The following is a 21,711-nucleotide window of genomic DNA, read 5'->3' as shown; positions in this document are numbered from 1 at the left end:
TATTGGATTTCCCTTGTATGTGATGGATTGTTTTTCTCTTGCTGCTTTCAAGATCCTCTCTTTCTCTTTGACCTCTGACATTCTAACTAGTAAGTGTCTTGGAGAACGCCTATTTGGGTCTATTCTATTTGGGGTGCACTGCACTTCTTGGAGCTGTAATTTTAGATCTTTCATAAGAGTTGGGAAATTTTCAGTGATAATTTCTTCCATTAGTTTTTCTCCTCCTTTTCCCTTCTCTTCTCCTTCTGGGACACCCACAACACGTATATTTGTGCAATTCATATTGTCATTCAGTTCCCTGATTCCCTGCTCAAATTTTTCCATTCTTTTCCCGATAGTTTCTGTTTCTTTTTGGAATTCAGATGTTCCATCCTCCAATTCACTAATTCTATCTTCTGTCACTTTAAATCTACCATTGTAGGTATCCATTGTTTTTTCCATCTTTTGTACTTTGTCCTTCACTCCCATAAGTTCTGTGATTTGTTTTTTCAGCTTTTCTATTTCTTCTTTTTGTTCAGCCCATGTTTTCTTCATGTCCTCCCTCAATTTATCGATTTTGTTTTTGAAGAGGTTTTCCATTTCTATTCATATATTCAGCATTAGTTGTCTCAGCTCCTGTATCTCATTTGAACTATTGGTTTGTTCCTTTGACTGGGCCATATCTTCAATTTTCTGAGCGTGATCCATTATTTTCTGCTGGCGTATGGGCATTTAGTCAGATTTCCCTGGGTGTGGGACCCAGCAGGTTGATAGATTTTTCTGTGAAATCTCTGGGCTCTGTTTTTCTTATCCTGCCCAGTAGGTGGCTCTTGTGGCGCTCATCTGTTTGCGGGTCCCACCAGTAAAAGATGCTGTGGCTCCTTTAACTTTGGAAAACTCTCGCTGTGGGGGAGGGTCGCCAGCTGAAGCGGCTTGGGGGAGTGCCGATCCGAATCTCCCATCTGGCCTGGGAATCCGCGCGTGGGGAGGGTCACTGGCCTCCGCGGCTTGGGGGAGTGCCTGTCCAAATTTCCCAGCCGGCCCGGGGCGCCAAGCATGGCGTGGGGGCACTGGCCGCCGCGGCTTGGGGGAGTGACTATCCACCGTTCCCAGCCAGACTGGGAAGCCACGTGTTTGGAAGGGACCCTGGTCTCCAGTCTCCGCGGCTTGGGGGATCTCCGATCCAATTCTCCCAGCTGGTCCGGGGGGCCGCACGGTGGGGGGGGGCGCCAGCCGCCGTGGCTTGAGGGGACCGCCTGTCCAATTCTCCCAGCCGGCCCAAGAAGGAGGGAGGGAGGGACTCCGGCCGCTTGCCGCCCCGGCCCGGGGAAGCGCGCACCCCTCGGTGATCTCACCGCAGTGGGTTCTCCCAGCCAGTCAGCCGTTCCAGAATGGGGTACCCTGTTTTTTTGGTCTCTGTCGTGGCTCCGGGAGCTGTTCTGTATTGTTTCTACTTCCCTAGTAGCTGTTCTGGAGGAGGAACTAAGACCCACGCATCTTACTAAGCCGCCATCTTCTCCGGAAGTCTTAGGCCTAATTTTAAAGTAGGTTAGCTTATCCTTCATGGGAATAATTTTTATAGGAATGAACCCCAAGATCGAGGGCTCAGCCTATTGATTTGATTGTCCCTACTGCTTGCAAAAGTATTAGAAATTCTCCAAATGGGAAATTGAACATTTCCTCCTTTCTCCCCATTCCTCCAAGGGGACTTTGCAAATACTTCTTTATTCACTGCCCAAAGTGCTCTGGGATTTATTGGGGGCATCACACTAACCTGGACAAACCAACAAAATCTCACTCCCTATTGATTTTCAACTCCAGTAGTTCTGTTTTGTTCCTTTAAAAAGCTTCTGTTTCTTTGCTTAGGCTCTCATATTGTTCCTTAATTGTTTTCTTGAGGTTCTTTAATTCTTCTCCGTACTTTCCTTAATCATGAGAATTTGAAGATTGCTTTATAAAAGGCTTTGTTCAGTATGTTCACCTTTCCTTATTCTTCATGGATATTTTCTGGATTTTTATCCTCTTCCTTTGGATGGGCCATCATTTCCTATTTGTCTTGTATTCTTTGTTGCCCATTGTATATTTTAATATTTAAAATATGTTAACTCTGCTATTTACTCCCTTTGATGTATGTTTCTTAGTTTTGTAATCAGCTGGTGAGAGAAAGAAATTTTCTTGAGCTTCAGTCCTCCATCAGGAAGGTCTGCCAAAGGCAAATGCAGAGTGTAGGGCTTTCCCTGTCTTTGTGGGTCTCTGTCTTTTCCTAGGCTTTTGTTAGTTGCTTTGGAGATTCCGTTTTCAGGCATTTTGCTGTGCTCTCTTTTTCCCAGGGCACATATCTCCCTCTCCTGGATATTTGAAGCTATGAGGAATTTACCCCAGACTGCATGCCTCCATATATTTTTGTGCAGACCTGTCATTCTTGTTTTGCTTGGGTGACAACTTCTGGGAAGAGACTCATTCTGGGGAGCACTTTCCCAGGTTGGTCTTTTACAGGCAAAACAGGGCCAGGGACCCCAGAAAGGAGTACAGGCTAGCTGCAAAGTGCCCCTGTGGAGTGTGCCAAAGAGTTCTCTGACAGCTCCCCAAAGTTGAGCTTTCCTGGCCTTCCCAGTAAATGCAGCCCTTTAGCTAATTGTGCCTTGCAGCCCTGAGGGACCCCTGTATCTTTAAATCTCCACTGCTTCTGTTTCTGACCCCAGGAGAGTTGAAACAATGGCTGCCACCCCTTTATCCAGGGTTGAGATTGAAACAATGGATAATGCTTCCTCGTCCCCAGGGCAGGTGGAAACATTAGCTGTCCTAAGATTTCGGACCTCCTCATACAAATTTGCTAATCAAAAGCTAGGATCGGTGATCTGCTATACACATCCCTTTTCTTAGGGAAGAAAATTTTTGGGTCCTTTTCTGTCAACAGCAGCTAGGCAGCAACTGGACCCAGCTGTGGCCTACTGTAAGATTGGAGGGTAGGTGATGGTAGCTGTTGTGTGGAGAGATCAATTTATAGTTGGTTATTATAATTGATCAGCCTGTTCCTCCTGTTCTTTGCTGGGTGCTGTACAGTGTTATTCTGCCCTCTGGAGATTCAAAATAGTTGTTTCGAAGCAAGATCAAATATGACAACTGCAAGTCCCTGGTTTCCTATCTAGCTCCAAAGGAATTAATGCAAACTGCAAACTCCCTAAAACAAAATTCCCCTAAAGCCTGAAACTCCCTCAAACCACAAGCTTATAAAATCATGGGACATGAAAAGGACTCTTAGTTAATAACAGAAAACCTGGGGTTGTAAAGATTGTTAGACATTTGTGCAAAGATAAATTCTGGGTATGTGATGGCTGGCTACAAACATCCATAGTTACCTCCTCCTAAAACAATGTGAGTCATGTACGCATCTGGTGCTCATAAGTATACACCATGGTTCACCAATCTACTTCTCCGTCAGTGTATCCTTCAGCCCCCTGCATTCATCTGGCATAGTGTAGAGGGCCCAAAGTCCACAGTCCATCAATATTTTCAATTTTAGATAATTTCATTGTTCTCAAGAGGCAGAAAATCAATAAACACACCCTCACCAAATAGGAAATCTAAACCTCCTCTTAACCCTTGTCCCTCCTCCCATTATTTACCTCTGCTGTTGCTGTGTTAGTGCTGATGGTTTCCTTTTAAACAGAGCTCATAGCATGCAATAGCAGTTTTCCCCCTGTACCCTGGACTTAAACACTCTTTGTAGAAGAATCCTATCTTTGAAGTAATTCTTGCGAGAACTAATGAATATTTCTAGTGTTAATCAGTGGGACACATAGGTCTATACAACCCCTTTCAATCTTGTTCGTCTTCAATATGGTAATATTACTTATAGACCCACTAGAAAACCACCTTCACTCCTATCTATTCCCTTACATTGGAGTTCAGCCTCATAGAGTTTACCCATCTCTAGCTTCTATATATCTCTAAGTCCCTTATATTTTGTATTATAAGCCTCTGATTATATCTTTATGCTGGTCATAAAAGTGAAATCATACAGGATCTCTCCTTCAGTGTCTGGCTAATTTCACTCAGCATTATGTCCTCCAGGCTCATCCATCTTGTCATGTGCTTCAGGATGTCATTTTGTCTCACTGCTACATCATTTCCACATTTTGTTGATCCACTTGTCTGTTGATAAGCATTTGGTTTGTTTCCATTTTTTGATGATTGTGAATAATGCTGCTGTGAACATCACCGTGCAAATGTCTGTGTCATTCCTCTCAGCTCTTCAGCATATGTACTAAGTAATGCTATTGCTGGGTCATAGGGCAACTCGATATTTAGTTTCCTAAGGAACCACCAAACAGTCTTCCATAGTGGCTGCACCATTACACATTCCCACCAGCAGTGCATAAATGTCTCTGTTTCTCCACATCCTCTCCAACATTTATGGTTTCCTGTTTGTTTAATAGCAGCCATTCTTATAGGTGTGAGGTGGTATCTCATTGTAGTCTTGATCTGCACTTCCTTTATAGCCAAAGTGAACATCTCTTTATGTGCTTTTGAGCCATCTGTATTTGCTCTTCAGAAAAATGCCTATTCATATCTTTAGACCATTTAATAATTGGGTGGTTTGTTCTTTTGTTGTTGAATTGTATGATTTCTTTGTATATGCAGGAAATCAAATCTTTGTCCAATATGTGATTTCCATATATTTTCTCCCATTGAGCTGGCTGCCTCTTCATCTTCTTGACAAAGTCTTTTGAGGTACAGAAACATTTGATTTTGAGGAGTTCCCATTTATCTATTTTTTCTTTTGTTACTTGTGCTTTGGGTGTAAAGTTCAGGAAGCTACCCTCCTATTACTAGGTCTTGAAGATGTTTCCCTACATTTTCTTCTAGCAGCTCTGTGGTGCTAATTCTTATATTTAGGTGTTTGATCCACTTTGAGTTAGCTTTTGTGTAGGTGTAAGATGGTGCTCCTCTTTCATTCTCTTGGCTATTTGCTATCCAGTTTTTCCATGCCCAGTTATTGAAAAGACTATTTTGTCCCAGTTCAGAGGATTTGGGGGCCTTGTAAAAAAATCAGTTGACTAGAGATTTGGTGGTCTGTTTCTGCACTCTTTTTTTTTTATATTGGTGAGGAATTATAATATCTGTCTTTACATTTCTGGCTTATTTCACACAACGTTCTGTCTCCAGAGTTCATTCACCAAGTCGCACTGTTTCTGCAGTCTTGATTTGATTCCATTGGGCAATGCTTCTATCTTTGTGCCAGTACCACGGTGGTTTTAAAAATTATTATTATTATTATTTTATTACATAGGCAGGCACCAGGAATCAAACTCAGGTCTCTGGCATGGTAGGTGAGAACTCTGCCTGCTGAGTCACCATTGCCTGCCTGAGTACCATGCTGTTTTGACCACTGTGGCTTCATAATAGGTTTTAAAATCAGGGAGTGTTAATCCTCCCACTTCGTTCTTCTTTTTTAGGATGCTTTTAGCTATTCAGGGTCTCTTTCCCTTCCAGATGAATTTGGTAATTAGCTGTCATGGTCAGGGACATGTGTCAACTTGTCCAAGTTGTGGTACCTGTTTGTTTGGTTGGGCAAGTACTGGCCTGTCTGTTGCAATGAGGACATTTCATAGAATTAGATCATGATCATGTCAGCTGCATCCACAGCTGATTCCATTTGTAATCAGCCAAAGGGGAGTGTCTTTTGCAATGAATGTTGCTTAATCGGAAGCCTTTTAAGGAGGATTCAGAAGAGACAGGCTCTCTTCCTGCTTTGGCTGGCAAGTCTCTCCTGTGGAGTTCATCCAGACCCTCCATCAGAGTCATCGGCTTCACAGTCTGCCCTATGGATTTTGGACTCTGCATTCCCATGGTCACGTGAGACACTTTTATAAATTTTATATTTGCGAGTGTTACCTGTTGATTCTGTTTCTCCAGAGAACCGTAACTAATATATCTTGGTACCAGGAGTGGTTCTTCTTGAGAAATGTAATCTTAAAAATGGGTTCTTATGAATGGTTTTCTACTCTGACTGGACTCAAAGGCACTAAGGACTCTGATTCCCATAATCAGAATGACACTCCCAATCCATGGTGTGAGTTGGCAAGAGATAGTCAAAATACCACCATTCAATTCTCCTAATGCTTCACTTGTACGAAGTCAGGCTTTGGGAGATAATGTTTTGGACACCTTTACAGAGTTTTGTAGAAATAAGAGGTATAGAGACGTTGGTTGGTTGTTGTTAGATACACTGGCTACATTAGGGGCTGAAAGGGATGGGCTTAAGGCTTCAAACGAGAAGCTTAAGTGCCGTCTGAAAGATGTAGACATTTCTATGAGTATCCTGAAGGAAAATCTTATTTCCTGTAGCCGTAGACTTGAGATCTCTGTAAATCAGACTCAGAATCTTATTGTTAGAGTAGCAACTTTACAACGTAAACTGAAATCTCAATCTTGCATGGTGTCTGCCATTAAAGTGAGGACATTGATTGGAAAGGAGTGGGACCCTGAAAAATGGGATGATGACATATGGATTGATAATGATGTCAGGGGTGAGGTTGAAACCCTAGATCATGCTGAGTCTTCTCTAGATAACCCTGTAATAGTTTGCCCTGAGGGCATAACTGCCCACCTGCAGCCTGCCTTGAGGAGTTGGCCACCCAACCTCCTCCTGAAGGGATTAGCCCTAGAGTGATTAATCCTATTCACCAGATGAAACTGCAAACGAAGGCCCTGAAGCAAATGGCTTGGAAGATATTTCTAATTTTTTTCATGATCCATTCCCACCACCCCTCATTTCTTCCAGATCTATAACTAGACTAAAGTCCCAACAGACCCCTAAAGGTGAGGTACAAGGTATCACACATGAGGAGGTACATTATACTCCAAAAGAACTGTGTGAATTTTCCAATTTATATAGACAGAAATCAGGGGAATATGTGTGGCAATGGATTTTAAGGGTGTCAGATAATGGTGGGAGGAATATAAGGCTGGATCAGGCTGAATTTATTGATATGGGCCCACTAAGCAGAGATTCTGCATTCAATGTTACAGCTCAAGCAGTTAGAAAGGTATTAACAGTTTGTTTGGATGGTTGGTTGAAACATGGACCAAAAGGTGGCCAACGTTACGTGAGGTTGAAATGCCAGAACTTCCCTGGTATAATGTAGATGAGGGGATCCAGAGGCTTAGAGAGATTGGAATGTTAGAATGGATTTATCATGCAAAGCCTGCTCTTACACCCTAGGAATGTCCAGAGGATGCACCTTTTACCAGAACAGTGAGAAATAAATTTGTGAGACTAGCACCATCATCCCTCAAGAGCTCTGTGGTTGCACTTCTCTGTAGGTCAGATATCACTGTAGGAACTGCTGTCACAGAGCTGGAATCCTTAAACACAATGGGGATGACAGGATCCTGAGTTGGCAGAAACCAGGTGGCAGCACTTAATCACCAAAGACAGGGTAGATGTGGCTATTATAATAGACAGCAAACTCAAAGCAGGCGTCAAATTATATGACTCGCAGAGATTTGTGGCACTGGCTAGTAATCATGGGGTACCTAGAAATACAATAGAAGGGCAGTCTACTAAATTCTTGTTGGAGCTGTATAAACAAAAGAGTTCTAGGTCAAGTAAACAGAAGTGTAACCTGAATTACAAAAACAGAGTCACGGCCCCTTAATCAATTTCCAGACTTGAATCACTTTACAGACCCAGAGCCCTTGAGTGAAGGGGAGGCCAGGTACCTTTGGGGGAGAACCCTGTTACACTGCCACAAATTTATACTGTTAATCTTCCTCCAAGCCTTCCCCAAGGAGACTGATGGCCTTTTACCAGGGTAATTGTACATTGGGGAAAAGAAAATGATCAGATATTTCAGGGATTATTAGACACTGGTTCAGAAGTGACATTAATTCCAGGGGACCCAACACGTCACTCTGGTCCACCAGTCAGAGTGGGGGCTTATGGAGGCCAGGTGATCAATGGAGTTTTAGCTCAGGTCCATCTCACAGTGGGTCCAGTGGGCCCCTGGACCCATCCTGTAGTTATTTCCCCAGTTCCAGAATGTATAATTGGTATAGACATACTGAGCAACTGGCAGAATCCCCACATTAGCTCTCTAACTCGTGCAGTGAGGGCTATTATGGTGGGAAAGGCCAAGTGGGAGATACTAGAACTGCCCCTACCAAACAAAATAGTAAATTAGAAGCAATACTGGATTCCTGGAGGGATTTCAGAGATTACTGCCACTATTAAGGACTTGAAGGATGCAGGGGTGGTGATTCCCACCATATCCCCATTCAACTCTATTTGGCATGTGCAGAAAACAGATGGGTCTTGGAGGATGACACTGGATTATTGCAAGCTCAACCAGGTGGTAAGTCCAATTGCAGCTGCTGTTCCAGATGTGGTATCACTGCTTGAGCAAATCAATACATCCCCTGGTATCCCTGGTATGCAGCTATTGATCTGGCAAATGCTTTTTTTTCAATAGCTATCAGTAAGGACCACCAGAAACAGTTTGCTTTCAGCTGGCAAGGTCAGCAATATACTTTCACTGTCCTACCTCAGGGGTATATCAACTCTCCAGCCCTATGTCATAATCTTGTCCACAGAGACCTTGATTGTTTCTGCCTCCCACAAGACATCACACTGGTCCATTATATTGATGATATCATGCTGATTGGACTTAGTGAGCAAGAAGTAGCAACTACTCTAGATTTACTGGTAAGGCATTTGCGTGTCAGAGGATGGGAGATAAATCCAACAAAAATAGAGGGGTCTTACACCTCAGTGAAATTTCTAGGTGTTTAGTGGTGTGGAGCATGTCAAGATAGCCCTTCTAAGGTGAAGGATAAGTTGCTGCATATGCCCCCCCCCATGACTGAAAAAGAGGCACAACGCCTAGTTGGTCTTTTTGTATTTTGGTGATAACATATTCCTCATTTGGTTGTGCTACCCTGGCCCATTTATTGAGTGGCCAGAAAAGCTGCTAATTTTGAGTGGGGACCTGAACAAGAGGAGGCTCTGTGACAGGTCCAGGCTGCTCTACAAGCTGATCTGCCACTTTGGCCATATGATCCAGCAGATCCAGTGGTGCTGGAAGTGTCAGTGGCAAATAGAGTTGCTGTCTGGAGCCTTTGGCAGGCCCCTATAGGAGCCTGCCCTGCAGATTTTGGACTCTTCATTCCCATGGTCACATGAGACACTTTTATAAATTTTACATTTGCAAGTGTTCCCTGTTGATTCTTTTTCTCTAGAGAACCCTAACTAATACATTCCAAATCGTCAAAGCAGATTGTTGGAATTTTGACTGGTACTGTGTTAAATCTGTAGATCAATTTGAGGAGAATTGATATCGCAACTATATTTAGCCTTCCTATCCATGAGCAGGGAATGTCTTTCCACCTGTTTAGATCTCCTTTGATTTCTTTTAGCAATGTTATGTAGTTTTCTGTGTACAAGTCCTTTACATCCCTAGTTAAGTTCATTCCTATGTACTTGACTCTTTTAGTTGCTGTTTTGAATGGAATTTTTTCCTTAACTGACTTCTCAGCTAGATCACTGCTTTTGTATAGAAATGGTTTTTTTACACATTAATTTTATGTCCTGCAGTTGTTGAATTTGTTTATTAGCTCAAGTAACTTTGTCATAGATTTCTCAGGATCTCCCATGTATAGTATCATATCATCTGTAAATAATGACAGTTTTACTTCTTTTCTGATTCAGATGGCTTTTATTTCTTTGTCCTGCCTGATTGCTCTAGCTAGAACTTCTAGCACAATGTTGAATAATTGTGGTGACAGTGGGCATTCTTGTCTTGTACCTGATCTTAGGGGGAAAGCTTTCAGTCCTTCTCCATTGAGTACAATGCTGGCTATTGTTTTTTCATATATTCCCTCTATTATATTGAGGTAGTTACCTTTGATTTCTATCTTTTGGAGTGTTCTTATCAGAAAAGGATGCTGAATTTTGTTGAATACTTTTTCAGCATCAATCGAGATGATCTGTGATTTTTCTCTTTCGATTTGTTAATGTGCTGTATTACATTAATTCATTTTCTTGTGCTGAACCGTCTTTGCATTCCTGGTATAAATCCCCAGTTGGTCATGGTGTATCATTCTTTTAATGTGATTTGTAGTATTTTATTGAGAATTTTTGCATCTATGTTCATTAGGGAGATTGGGCTGTAGTTTTCCTTATTTATAGTGTCTTTACCTGATTTTCATATTAAAATGATAGTAGCTTCATAAAATGAGTTAGGTAGAGTTCCTTTTCCTCAATTTTTTTGGAAAAGTTTGAGTAGGATTGGTGCTAATTTTTTTTTTTTTTAGAAATGTTTGATAAAATTCCCCTGTGAAGCTATCTGACCCTGGCCTTTTCTTTGTAGGAAGATTTTTGATGACTGATTGTATCTCTTTACTTGTGATTGGTTTGTTGAGATCTTCAGTCGGCTAAGTGTTTGTCTCAAATGATCTGTCATTGTTTGGTTATTAAAAAAAAAACTCAGCTACTGCTGTATTCAAAATTATTTTATAATCATCTTTGATCATATCATGTAGGCAGGCAAGGTGTTGCAGACAGGTATCATAATTCCAGCTGTGGAAGCTTGAAAAGCATTGCTTGACAACTCCTCCTCTTGACTAGTGATCCCAGAGGACTGACCTGTCCCTTGATGTTTCTCTGCTCCCTGGTCTGCAGCTTTGTCTGCAGCAATTTTCCCCCCTCAGCTTAGGTTCTCACCCGCAGGTGGCATGGATCAGACTCCTGCCGCAGGGCTGATCACTGTTCTAGTCCTGGGATGATGATTCTGTGCCCATTGGCCTCCGGTCCCCTAGGTTCTGGCCTGGCATGTAAATATCTTGATTGATTTACTTTGGGAGTTGATTTCTTTCAGTAGCTAAGGCTTTGAGTTTGCGGGATGGATGTGCAGCAGGGAGCAAGGCACAGGGTGGGGCACACAGTGTGGTGATTTGTTTCGGGGCAGGTATAGGTGCAGGTTGTGGATGTTATGCTAATGCTTCTGAATGTGGGCACCCAGCAGCTAGGGAGTGTGTAGCTGTGTGGGTGCACTGGTCTGAGGGACATAACCTTGGTGTCCACTGGTCTAAGGCATGGGGCCCTTTGTGCACATGCTGCGGGCTGTGGCAGCAGGTTGGTGCTATGCCTTTGTGGATTGGGGGCAGATGTGACCCTGCTGTGCAGGTCAGCACTTTCTCAGAGCTGAGAAGCGTGGCTAAGGGCTGTGTGCATGCAGGGTTCTAGGACTGCTGTAAAGGGTGGTTCCCAGAGTTGAATGATGTTATTGGGTGCCTGTGTGCATGCATGGGTCTAGGAGTGCTGTCAACTGATGCACAGAGCTCAGGGTGGGGGTGGGAGTGGGGTGAGGCTGTGTGACATTATGAGTGGGGGTGGAGGCAGGCGTAGCCTGGTTATGGAGGTTAGCGCCCGTAGCCTTTATGTGCTAGAAACAGCCTGCAGGGAACAGGAAGGGGAAGGAGTGCTCAGGAGGGGAGCAGAGAGGTGGGTTGGGATGCACTTGGGGTGTGGGTGTGAGGCATGTATGTGCACTAGGGGCTGGTGGGGTAGGGGTGCCCGGAGTGCGGGGAATGGGAGCAGGTGATGGGGTTCGGGTGCATGGGGTGTGGGGTGAGTTGCCTGTCACGGGGCTGTGCTGATGAGAGTAGCATACCCAAGGAACATGGCCTGGCTTACTTCCTAGTCTCTGGCTCCTGTCCATGCACTCCTGCGGACTCCGTGCCTCCATGCAAGGCTACAGCTTTCTGCCTCTCAGTTCCTCAGGCTCTGCAACTAGGGCTGCCCTATGTGCTGCAGAGGGCTCTCCCAGGTCAGCTGCAGTCTTGAATCACCACCTCAGTTGCCCTCCTGTCCCTTTTCTAACTTTTCTGTGGAGCAGGGCTGATCCTGAGCTACCCTATTCAGCCATCTTCCTGGAAGTATCAAAAGATATATCAATTTAAGGATTCAGCAATCATATTTGTTTGTTAAACCCTACCCTCTCTGTATAACTCCATCATCACCTTTGACGTTGGTATCGGGTAGGAGCTTTTTGATTATCTGTAGAAATGTGACCCACCCAATTCTGGGTCAACTTTTGATTAGTTGGTTTCCATGGAGATACGTCTTCACCCATTCAAGGTGGTTTTGCTTACTGGAGCCCTTATAAGAGGCAACTATTTTGAAAAAAGTTTAAGAATGATGAAAGTCCATGTAGCCAGGGACTTTTGCAGATGGAGAAAGAAAATGCCCCTGGGGGAGCTGCATGAAACCAAAAGCTGGGAGAGAAAGCTAGCAGACTTCACCATGTGCCCTTCCAGCTGAGAGAGAAATCCTGGACTTCACTGGCCTTTCTTGACTGAAGATAACTTCTTGTTGGTGTCTTAATTTGGACATTTTCATAGCCTTGCTTTGACTTGGACATTATCATGGCCTTAGAACTGTAAACTTGAAACTTAATACATTTCCATTTTTAAAAGCCATTCTGTTTCTGGTGTATCACATTCTGGCAGCTTGTAATCCAGAACAGATTTTGGTACTGGAGAAGTGGGGTGCTGCTGTGGTTTGCAAATACCAAATACAATACCCTTAAATGGATAAGGGGAAGATTCTGGAGGAGTTGCGAGGAGCTTGATAGAGAACCCCTAGAATGCTTTGAAGAGACTGTTGGTAGAAATGTGGACTCTAAAGATACTTTTCATAAGGTCGTAGACAGAAATGAGGCACATGTTATTGCAGATCCTTGTTTTAAAGTTGCAGAAAATTTATCAAAACTGACTACTGGCTTTAGATGGAAGGGATATTTTAAGGGTCATGAACTTGGATATTTAGAAGAAGAGATTTCCAAATTAAATTGCAACCTGGTTTCTCCTTGCAGCTTATAATGAAATGTGACAGGAAAGAGATAAGCTGAGAACTGAACTCTTGGGTACAAAGAAACCAGAAATTGATGTTTTTAGAAAATTCTGGGCTTCCAGGAAATGAGACCCCAGAGAATAGTACCCTACATGAGGATTTAACGAAATTCAAACCAGTCAGTTATTCAAGAAACAGCCAGGATTGGAGATGGCGTTACCCAGGAAGGATCTGCATAAATTCCTTCTGTCTGATGGTCATGATCCTTGACTACAACGTAGAAAGCCAACAGTAGTGCTGTGGAATCTGTATAAATGGAACTGCTGTCAGTCTGGACTAAAAGGCTCAGAAAAGGGGCTAAGTTAACGTAGAATGTCTTCAGAGGCAGAACCATGGAAGTTGAAGTCTGAAGTCAAGAAACCTCGGGCCAGGAAAGCAGACCCACCCCAAGTATTTGGAGAGGGTGAGTTTGCCCTGAAGGCAGAGGGTGGGCCTTCCACCTCCATGCAGTGGAAGGGTTGTGCCATTCAGGCCTTAGAGAGGTTGGAACATACTCCTTGGGGATTGGGGAGAGCCTGGCTGCCACCACATGGAGGGGTTGAGCTGGCAGAGATGTCAGAGAGCCCAGGTGTGGCCCTGATGCTTGGAGAGGGTGGAGCTGAGAAAAAGGTGATCTCCCCAATGTCCCCCAAAGGTGCATTTGGAGAGAGGTGGGCCACTGCCTATGCCCTTGGAAAGGGTGGAACTGCTGCTTTCTAAATCCCAAAGATAATGACTCACAGGCTTTGAAATCCAATGGAGTTTGCCCTGCAGGTTTTCAAATTGCTTGGGTCCTGTGACCCCTGTGTCCCGTCCAATTTCCTTCTATGGAAATGGAGGTATTTATCCTATGACTGTCCCTCCTTTGTATGTTGGCAGCAAATAACTTGTTCTGAATTTTACAGTTCCAGAACCAGAGGATAATTTTGCCTTAGGTCAGATCATGCCTGTAGCTGACTTTGATGAGATTTTTTACTGTTTCTGACTTTGGATTGTATTTGTATTGTTACTGAAATAGTTTAGGGCTTTCTGGTATTGTGACGGAATGACTACATTTTGCATTTGGAAAGAACATGTCTTTTGGGGGTCTAAAGGGTGGAATGTGCTGGTTTATATCTGTTTTGGACCCCAGAAAAGCCATGACCTTTAATCCTCATTTAGTATTGCTGGGTGGGAGCTTTTTGATTATCCATGGAGATGCCACCCACCCAATTGTGGGTGGTAACATTTTATTTTTATTTTTTTTATAGGGGGGTTCTTTTTGTTTGTTTAAGTTTTTATTTTATAATCATAAACTTACCTCTGCAATCCAGCTAGACTTGGAAGGAGAGGATAATGTAGAACCCAAGAACTGCAGCGAGAATACAAAGGTGATAGGATACTGAGGCGGACCAGGGGAGATGGGATGCTGTCCTGAGCTACAGTAGGAATGGCCTGGTGATGAAGACAATACACAAATAAAACTTATTAGACTTGTCCACAATCAGCAATGGTGATCTTCTCGCTGGTCTTTCTATTCCTGGACCCAAGTGCTCCATGGCTCCCACAATATTCATGCCCTCTTTCACCTTACCAAAGACCACGTGCTTGCCATCCAACCAGTCAGTCTGAGCAGTGCAGGTGAAAGACTGGGAACCGTTTGTGTTGGGTCCAGTGTTGACCATGGACAAGATGCCAGGATCCACATGCTTATGGGTCAGGCCTCAAAAGATTGGATAAGGAAAAGAACATGGCTTTTCTGGGGTACATGACTATTTCAAACTAGCACATCCCATTTTCTGGAACCCCCAAAGACATTTTCTTTCCAGATACAAAATACATTCATTCCAAAAACCCTGAAACCATTTCCATAACAATACAAGTACAATACCAAGTAAAAAGCAGTACACAATCTCATCAAAATTGGTTACAGTCATGATCTGTCCTAAGGCAAAATTTGCCTCTGGCTCTGAACCTGTGAAACTCAAAACAAGTTATTTGTTTCCAATATACAATGGAGAAACAATCATAGGAGACATGTTCACATTGCTATAGGGAGAAATAGAAAGGAAAAGACAGTTCCAAGAATTTTCAGAGTAAATTACATTAGATTTCAAAGTATGAGAGTCATTTATCGTCCTTGGAGCCTGGGAGGGCATCAGTCCCATCCTCTTTAAGTGCTAATGCAGCCACCCTGTTCTCTCCAAATACTGCAGTGAGGGTTGCGACACTAGGGATCATTGAGGAGACCATCTTTTTCTTGGCTTCATCCTCTTCAGGCATCAGGGCAACACCAGGGCTCTCTACTGTCTTTGGGACACATGCTTAACCCCCTCAGAACAATGGGGCAGCAAAAGGCTCTTTGCAATCCCCCGAGGAATGTGCTCCACCCTCTTGAAGGCCCCAAATGGCAACACTTTTCTGCCTGCCCTCAGCCTCTCAGGCAAACTCACCCTTTCCATATGGATGGATGGATCTGCTTTCCTAGGCCAAGATTTCTTGGCTTCAGACTTTAGCCTCCATAGTTCTGCATATGAAGTAATTTTTTTCTTCAATTTGTTACTTTTATGTCCCTTTAACTCCAGACTGGCAGTTGTTCTGTTTATACAGCTCTTGCAAGAAACTTGTCAGCTTTCAGTACAGTATACGTAGATCACAGATAATAGGACCTTCCGTAAATTCTTTCTGGATGACTCCATTTCCAGTTCTGGCTTTTTTTGAAATGGCTGACTGGTCCCATGCTTATTTTATCCTCACATTGGGCACTATTCTTTGGGGTCTCCCTTTCTGGAAGCCCAGAATTTTCCAGGCCATCAATTTCTGGTTTCATTGTACCCAAGAGTTCATTTCTCAGCATATCTCTTTCCTGTTGTATTTTATTATGAGCTGCAAGGAGAAGCCAGACTGCATTTTCCACGTTTATTTTGGAAATTTCTTCTGCTGAATATCATCACTCTCAAAAACTGCCTTCCATCCAATACCAGTATTTCATTTTGACAAATTCTCTGCCACTTTAAAACAAGGATCACCTTCCACGTTTGGACCCACACACATGTTCATTATTTCTGTCTAAAGCCTAATTGGAGGTATCTTTAGAGTCCACATTTTTACCAACAGTCTGTTCACAGCAATTCAGGCCTTTTCTATCAAATTCCTGAATCTTCCCCTTATCTATTTAAAAAGACTTCCAGCATGTTTAGTATTTGCAATCCGTAGCAGTCCAGTTCTCTGGTACCAAAATCTTTTTCAGTTTGCTAATGCTGCAGGATGCAATATTGCAGAAATGGGTTGGGTTTTATAAAGGGGGCTTATTAAGTTACAAATTTACAGTTCTAAGACCATAAAAACATCCAAATGAAGGCATCCAGAGGAAGATACTTTGACTCAAGAAAGGGTGGCGAACTGGCAGTGACAAATAGTGCTGTTCAGGTGCTAACATCAGGGTCAATTACCATTTATCTCAGAACTTGGGTCCACCTCCCTGGCTGCACAGAAGGGGGAGATTTCTTTCTGCTCTTGGGATCTGCATCACATCCTGGTTTAATGCTTAATCAAAAATAAAATTTTCTTTCTTTTCTTTTGTGGAGAGGTTTCTGGGTTAGCAAGAACTCTGTTTTAAATGATATTTGCTCATTAGTCACATAATACAAAAGAAAATGCAAAGAGAAAACAGACACAGACTTGAGATTTTTGGAAATCTGTCCCAGATTGAATCTTCCACCTGGAAAAAATCATAGGATTCTCTGCCCACCAAATCTTTTAAATGTCATTTATCACAAAATTCATCTTCCTCACAGACATTTTCCTTTCCTTTTTATTAGCTTCAATCTAAGTATTTTGTACAATTCCCCACCCCCATGGGCAGGCACCAGGAACCCAGCCGGGTCTCCCGCATGGCAGGGAGAACTCTGCCCACTGACCCCCCGGTGCACCGCCTCTGTACAATTCCTGAGAGGACTGTGTATGGAAATTATTTCTTTTACTATCATAAATAACTGTCATTATAATTCCCAAGAAAATGTCTTACATATTAAGCATATATGATTGCGCTTCCACAAACTACCAGAAGGGTGCCTTTCACAGGGTTCGGTGGGGTGGGGAGTCGGCGTGAGGCTGTGTCCAAGGTCCTGACCCTCTCCTCCTGGCCCTGCGCGGAACCGCAGCCGCAGCAGCCTCCCCGCACCCGCAGCAGCCTCCCCGCACCCGCAGCAGCCTCCCCGCACGCGCAGCAGCCTCCCCGCACGCGCAGCAGCCTCCCCGCACGCGCAGCAGCCTCCCCGCACCCGCAGCAGCCTCCCCGCACCCGCAGCAGCCTCCCCGCACGCGCAGCAGCCTCCCCGCACCCGCAGCAGCCTCCCCGCACCCGCAGCAGCCTCCCCGCACCCGCAGCAGCCTCCCCGCACCTGCGCGCCACGTGCCGGCCCGCGCGCCTTTTTTGGGCCCCGCCCCCCACCCCAGATGTGCGACCTTCCCCGCCGGGGCCATCCGACCCTGCGCTCCTCCCATGCAGCCCCGCGCCCCTGCGCAGGCTGGCACGTGACGTGCCTCGCGCGCCCTGGGACCCGCCCACCGCCCCCGGCGTGCTCGCCGTCCTCCCGCGGGGATGGATGGGAGTGGCGCGGCTGGCGTTCCCGGCTGCCCCGCGCGAGAGTGCGGTGGTGTCCTCGTGGAGGCTCGGCTCAGGAAACTCGGCCGCGGCCGGTCCAGGTGTCACAGAGGAAACGCGTGCCCCGACGCAGGCCTCGGTGCCTTGAGGTCTGGGGGTTCTGCGCGGAGTGGGCGGGGCGGGGAAGCCTCGGCCGCAGGTGGAGACGTGGCGGTCGGACCCGGGACCCGAGGCTCCGCCCCGGACGAGGGCCAGCCCTCAGAGGGGACGTCCCAGTCCGCAGAGGGCGCGTGGCGGGGTCCATTGAGAGGGCACAGCCAGTGCCAATGTTGGACCTTCCAGTCCCCGAAGTGGCACAGATGCCTTCTTGGCTACTCTCAGGCGCCCTCGGTTCAGACTCCATGGTCAAGGGTATTGGCTCTTTCTTAGCTTCTCAGCCTGTGTGTCGGGTGGTTCTGGTTTGAGACTGTAAAAGATCTAGCCTGGGATTCTAGAGAACGGAGGCTTCCCAGTACGACTGGGGGCTCTGTATGAAGGTTCCAACTAAATGCTTGTGTTCCACGGGTCCTGGTCCCACCTCCTTTGGAACAAAGCAGTTCTAGGGAGATAAACGGGAAGAAACTGCCAGAACCAGAATCCCAGTTGGAAGAAAACACCCCTGTGGCCTTAGACGTCTTGCCAGAGCTTCAGAGAAGTGGACAAGGCCCCCAAAGGAACAGATTCTAGAGTTGCAAGGCCAGAAGCAATTTACGATTTCCTTGTTTCAGAGAAGCAAGACTTCAAATGTCACATCTGAAGCCATCACATATTTGTGAGGTGGAAGGTCAGGACCAGGTGTCAGCAGAGAAATGTCCTGGGCACGACTGGTGAGTGAGGGGCAGGCTGCACAGGAAATGCCACTTTTTTTGTGGGTGTTCATTGGGAGGAAGGAATGACCAGAGCTGAGGAAATTTTTCTTAACCCTCCTCGTACAGCCCGCAGTTCTGTTATTCACTAGATCTTCTCCATCCAGAGCTTGCAGGTGATGTCCACTGTGTCTAACATCTAGAGAGATATTTACCCTTTTTTTAATTCTGGTCTGGAATCACAAAATGGTAAATGGGAAGGATATACAAAGTTGAGCTATTTCTCCTTCATTTGTGAGATGAACAGTGTGGAGCCTAACAGGGCCAATGCATTTTTCTGGGTCATCCCTTCATTACTGATCAAGCCATGAGTTTCTTGGCTTTTTGATTCCCAAGATGTCTCCTTTGCAAATTAAACATTTCTTATTAAAGATTATGAAGTTTCAGTCAAGTTAGAACAAATTTTTAGCTTTTCACATTAAAGCACTCTTTCTCTTTTTCAAAGTTTCTTTGAACTGTTCAAGAAAATTCTGAGCGTTATGGTATTGGTAAAGTGAATAAACGATGCATACTGAGAATTTCCTACATTTCAGTTGAAGTGGAAGTATTATTTATTAGCATTCTGTAAATTGTAAATTGGTTCTGCTTTAAGTTATTTTTGTCTGCATCAGTCAGAGGGAATCATATATCGTTAATAAATCCATGGGTTGCTTATGTTTACTTTCATTCTATGAAAATTGGAGGTCTGAACTCAGTATGATCTAGTCATAGGTAAGTGTCCCCATGGTTCAAACTGCCTCTTCTGTGGAGCACTTTAGGCAGGTAAACCTAAGAGCTGCAAGGCAGGCTAGATCTCTCCTGACTCAGTTCTACCTTCTTTCCTCTCCAGCTCTACATTCACCATTCTCCATGCTCTTCAAGGACCAGAAGCAAATGAACAAATACCAGGTGAGCTTATTTTTTGATCTTTATTTATAGTGCTTTTGAATGAGTATTATAAGGGTCAGTAGATTAGAATAGAAATACAGGAATGGATACAAATCAACAACAGGGAGGTAACAATAACTGATCAATAACAGGACGGTATCATATATAGATATATACAAGTTTTATTATGTTATAGAGTTATCAAAGTTGAGCTGTAAATTTGTCTCTGATCTCTCATGGTTGTATCAACATGCAAACTTATCTATTACATGATCTATAAGGAGAAACTATATTGATAATGAAGACATGGAGACTTCTGCATTCAAGTCTAAGACAGTTTCTTCTTGGGCTCCCTACGGGTGATGAAGTAACCAGTCTTCTAAAAGCATCCCTGAAAGAAATGCAACCTTGTTCAAGTAGTAGTTCTTCAGTGGAAGCAGAGAATCTAGATCTAAAGGAGAACTCAGTGGATAGGTTTTCAGGGAAGCAAAACTCTGTGGTACTAGACCTATGTGGTCCAGTACAGTACCCACTAGCCATATATGGTGATTTGCATTTAGTTTAATTAAAAATAATTAAAATTTAGTAAGTTGCAGTAGCTGCATTTTAAGTGCCAGTTTGTCACCTGTGGCTGGTGGCTACTGTACAGGACCACATCTAGACCATCTTCTGATGTTCATGTTTGATCCAGAAATAAAGTTTATAGTATCCAGAGGAAGGAATGGAGTTCATGTCCCTGAGATTATTCCCATAAATGACTGTTTTCTCTCACTTAAGTTGTATTTTTGGACTGGCACAGACAATTAAGAATTGTACTCTCTGGTACTTGTGTCTGTAATTCTAATTCACATTTCAGGCCATTCTTTCTACTTGCTTTTATCTTTTTGGTAAAGGTCACCTAATTATTTTCTAGTGCCTGCTATATCCCTAACGCCTCTAACTGTTCTCTCCACTGACTGTCCCGAGAGTGTCCTCTGTGGGTTTCCATGACACCACCCTGCTGGTTCTGTGCCTTTGTTTTAATTTTCTCTTTCCTGGTGCCTTCTTCCTCCTCTTAGCCTTAAACGTCATTATCCCCAGGTGTCTTTCCTGATCCCTGTACTCTGTGTTGTTCCTCCAGATTCCATCTTCTCTGTGGTTGTAGCTGGGATGCCTTTGCTGGGACTCCAGAATCTGTCTCTCCAGTCTGGTCCTCAGCTCCAGTCATGAGCCCTAATGTGTTCACTTCTTTTTCTGTCTCAACCAAAAGGCCTCTGAGCTCAACAGATCCAAAAGAACAGTCTTCATGTTCCTTTATTCTCTGTCAAACATTAACACCACTTAACTTTTCATCCAAGTGACAGAAAGCAGGATTTGTCCTGAATCACTCCCTATCTCAGTTCTCTAGCCCATCTAGTCAGTCTTCCATTCCTTTTATTTTTTTAAATTTGTAGTGTTTCTTTTTTTTTAATATTTTTATTGACAAAACAAAATACAAACACAAACATGCTTAACATGCAAACATTCCATACATGGTGTACAATTAATGGCTCATAATATCATCACATAGTAGTATATTCATCACCATGATCATGTTTAGAACATTTACATCACTCCTGAAAAAGAAATAAAAAGAAAAAGAAAAGTCATACATGCCATACTCCTTGCCCCTCCCTCTCATTGACCACTAGTACTTCCATCTAACCAATATATTTTAACCTTTATTCCCCCTATTATTTATTTTTTATTCATATTTTTTGCTCATCTTTCCATACCCCAGATAAAGGGAACATCAGACACAGGTTTTCACAATCACGTAGTATTTCTTAAATCCGTCTTTCCTCTCTCATCCCTTCTATGCCACACCACAGGTTCATTTTCTCTTTTGAGGACCAGTCTGTATTCCTCCTTTTTCTAGCAACTCAGGCCTATTTTCAATAATTTCTCTAAAATGTTAATCAGTTAACGTTTTGTTTTTTACCATGTGGACAACAGTTTATTAGTTTCCACCTGCCTGCAGGTGTAGAATCCCAGCTCCTGTAACAGACAGGGCTGTTCCTGCATCCCTTTACTGGGTGCCTTCCACAGCTGGTCTTTTACTTCACAGTGCATTATTGGGCACCCGTGCATGATATATAAGGGTCCTTAAGTGGATTGCCTGGTTTATATATTTGCGGGTTTCTTCTTCCTTCTATTTTTATGATCATGTAAGAATACTTTATGTAATTTGGTTAGTAATCCTTTTTCTCTTATTTATGTTGCAAATCTTTTTCCCCAGTATTTGCCTTGTTTTTAACAAAGGAGTTTCTTTGGTGATAAAAATTCTTATTGTGATGTATTCGTGGATCTTTTTATTCTTTAAAAAATATTTCATTGAACAAGATCATCATGATATTTTGCAGTATTTTTGTTTAATAATAGTAAAGTATTGTTTTTCATTTTAGATTGTTTATATACCTGGCCTCTTTATTTTTGTTTATGGCCTGAGAAAGGGACTTATT

At 43.7% G+C, this 21,711-nt stretch overlaps 1 protein-coding gene across 5 annotated transcripts in view; it reads left to right on the top strand.

Moving 5' to 3' along the window:
• The first annotated feature begins 17,428 nt into the window (after positions 1–17,428).
• Positions 17,429–21,711, top strand: part of LOC143653520 (uncharacterized) — a 125,940-nt gene continuing 121,657 nt past the window's right edge. For 2 of the 5 annotated variants that reach the window (XM_077124572.1, XM_077124573.1), the window contains exons 1-3: positions 17,429–17,608; positions 18,227–18,325; positions 19,194–19,252. In XM_077124572.1, the coding sequence (XP_076980687.1) occupies positions 17,457–17,608; positions 18,227–18,325; positions 19,194–19,252 (310 nt within the window). In that variant the 5' untranslated portion in view covers positions 17,429–17,456. Of the gene's footprint in view, positions 17,609–17,633; positions 17,871–18,226; positions 18,326–19,193; positions 19,253–19,512; positions 21,550–21,711 lie in introns of those variants that run through there. The other 3 variants (XM_077124571.1, XR_013161345.1, XR_013161344.1) reach the window with 3 other exon arrangements.

Source organism: Tamandua tetradactyla, chromosome 13, assembly GCF_023851605.1.
Source record: "Tamandua tetradactyla isolate mTamTet1 chromosome 13, mTamTet1.pri, whole genome shotgun sequence".
Taxonomy (NCBI): Eukaryota; Metazoa; Chordata; class Mammalia; order Pilosa; family Myrmecophagidae; genus Tamandua; species Tamandua tetradactyla.
The sequence above is the reverse complement of the archived record's forward strand: the minus strand, read 5'-3'. Positions and strand labels throughout refer to the sequence as shown.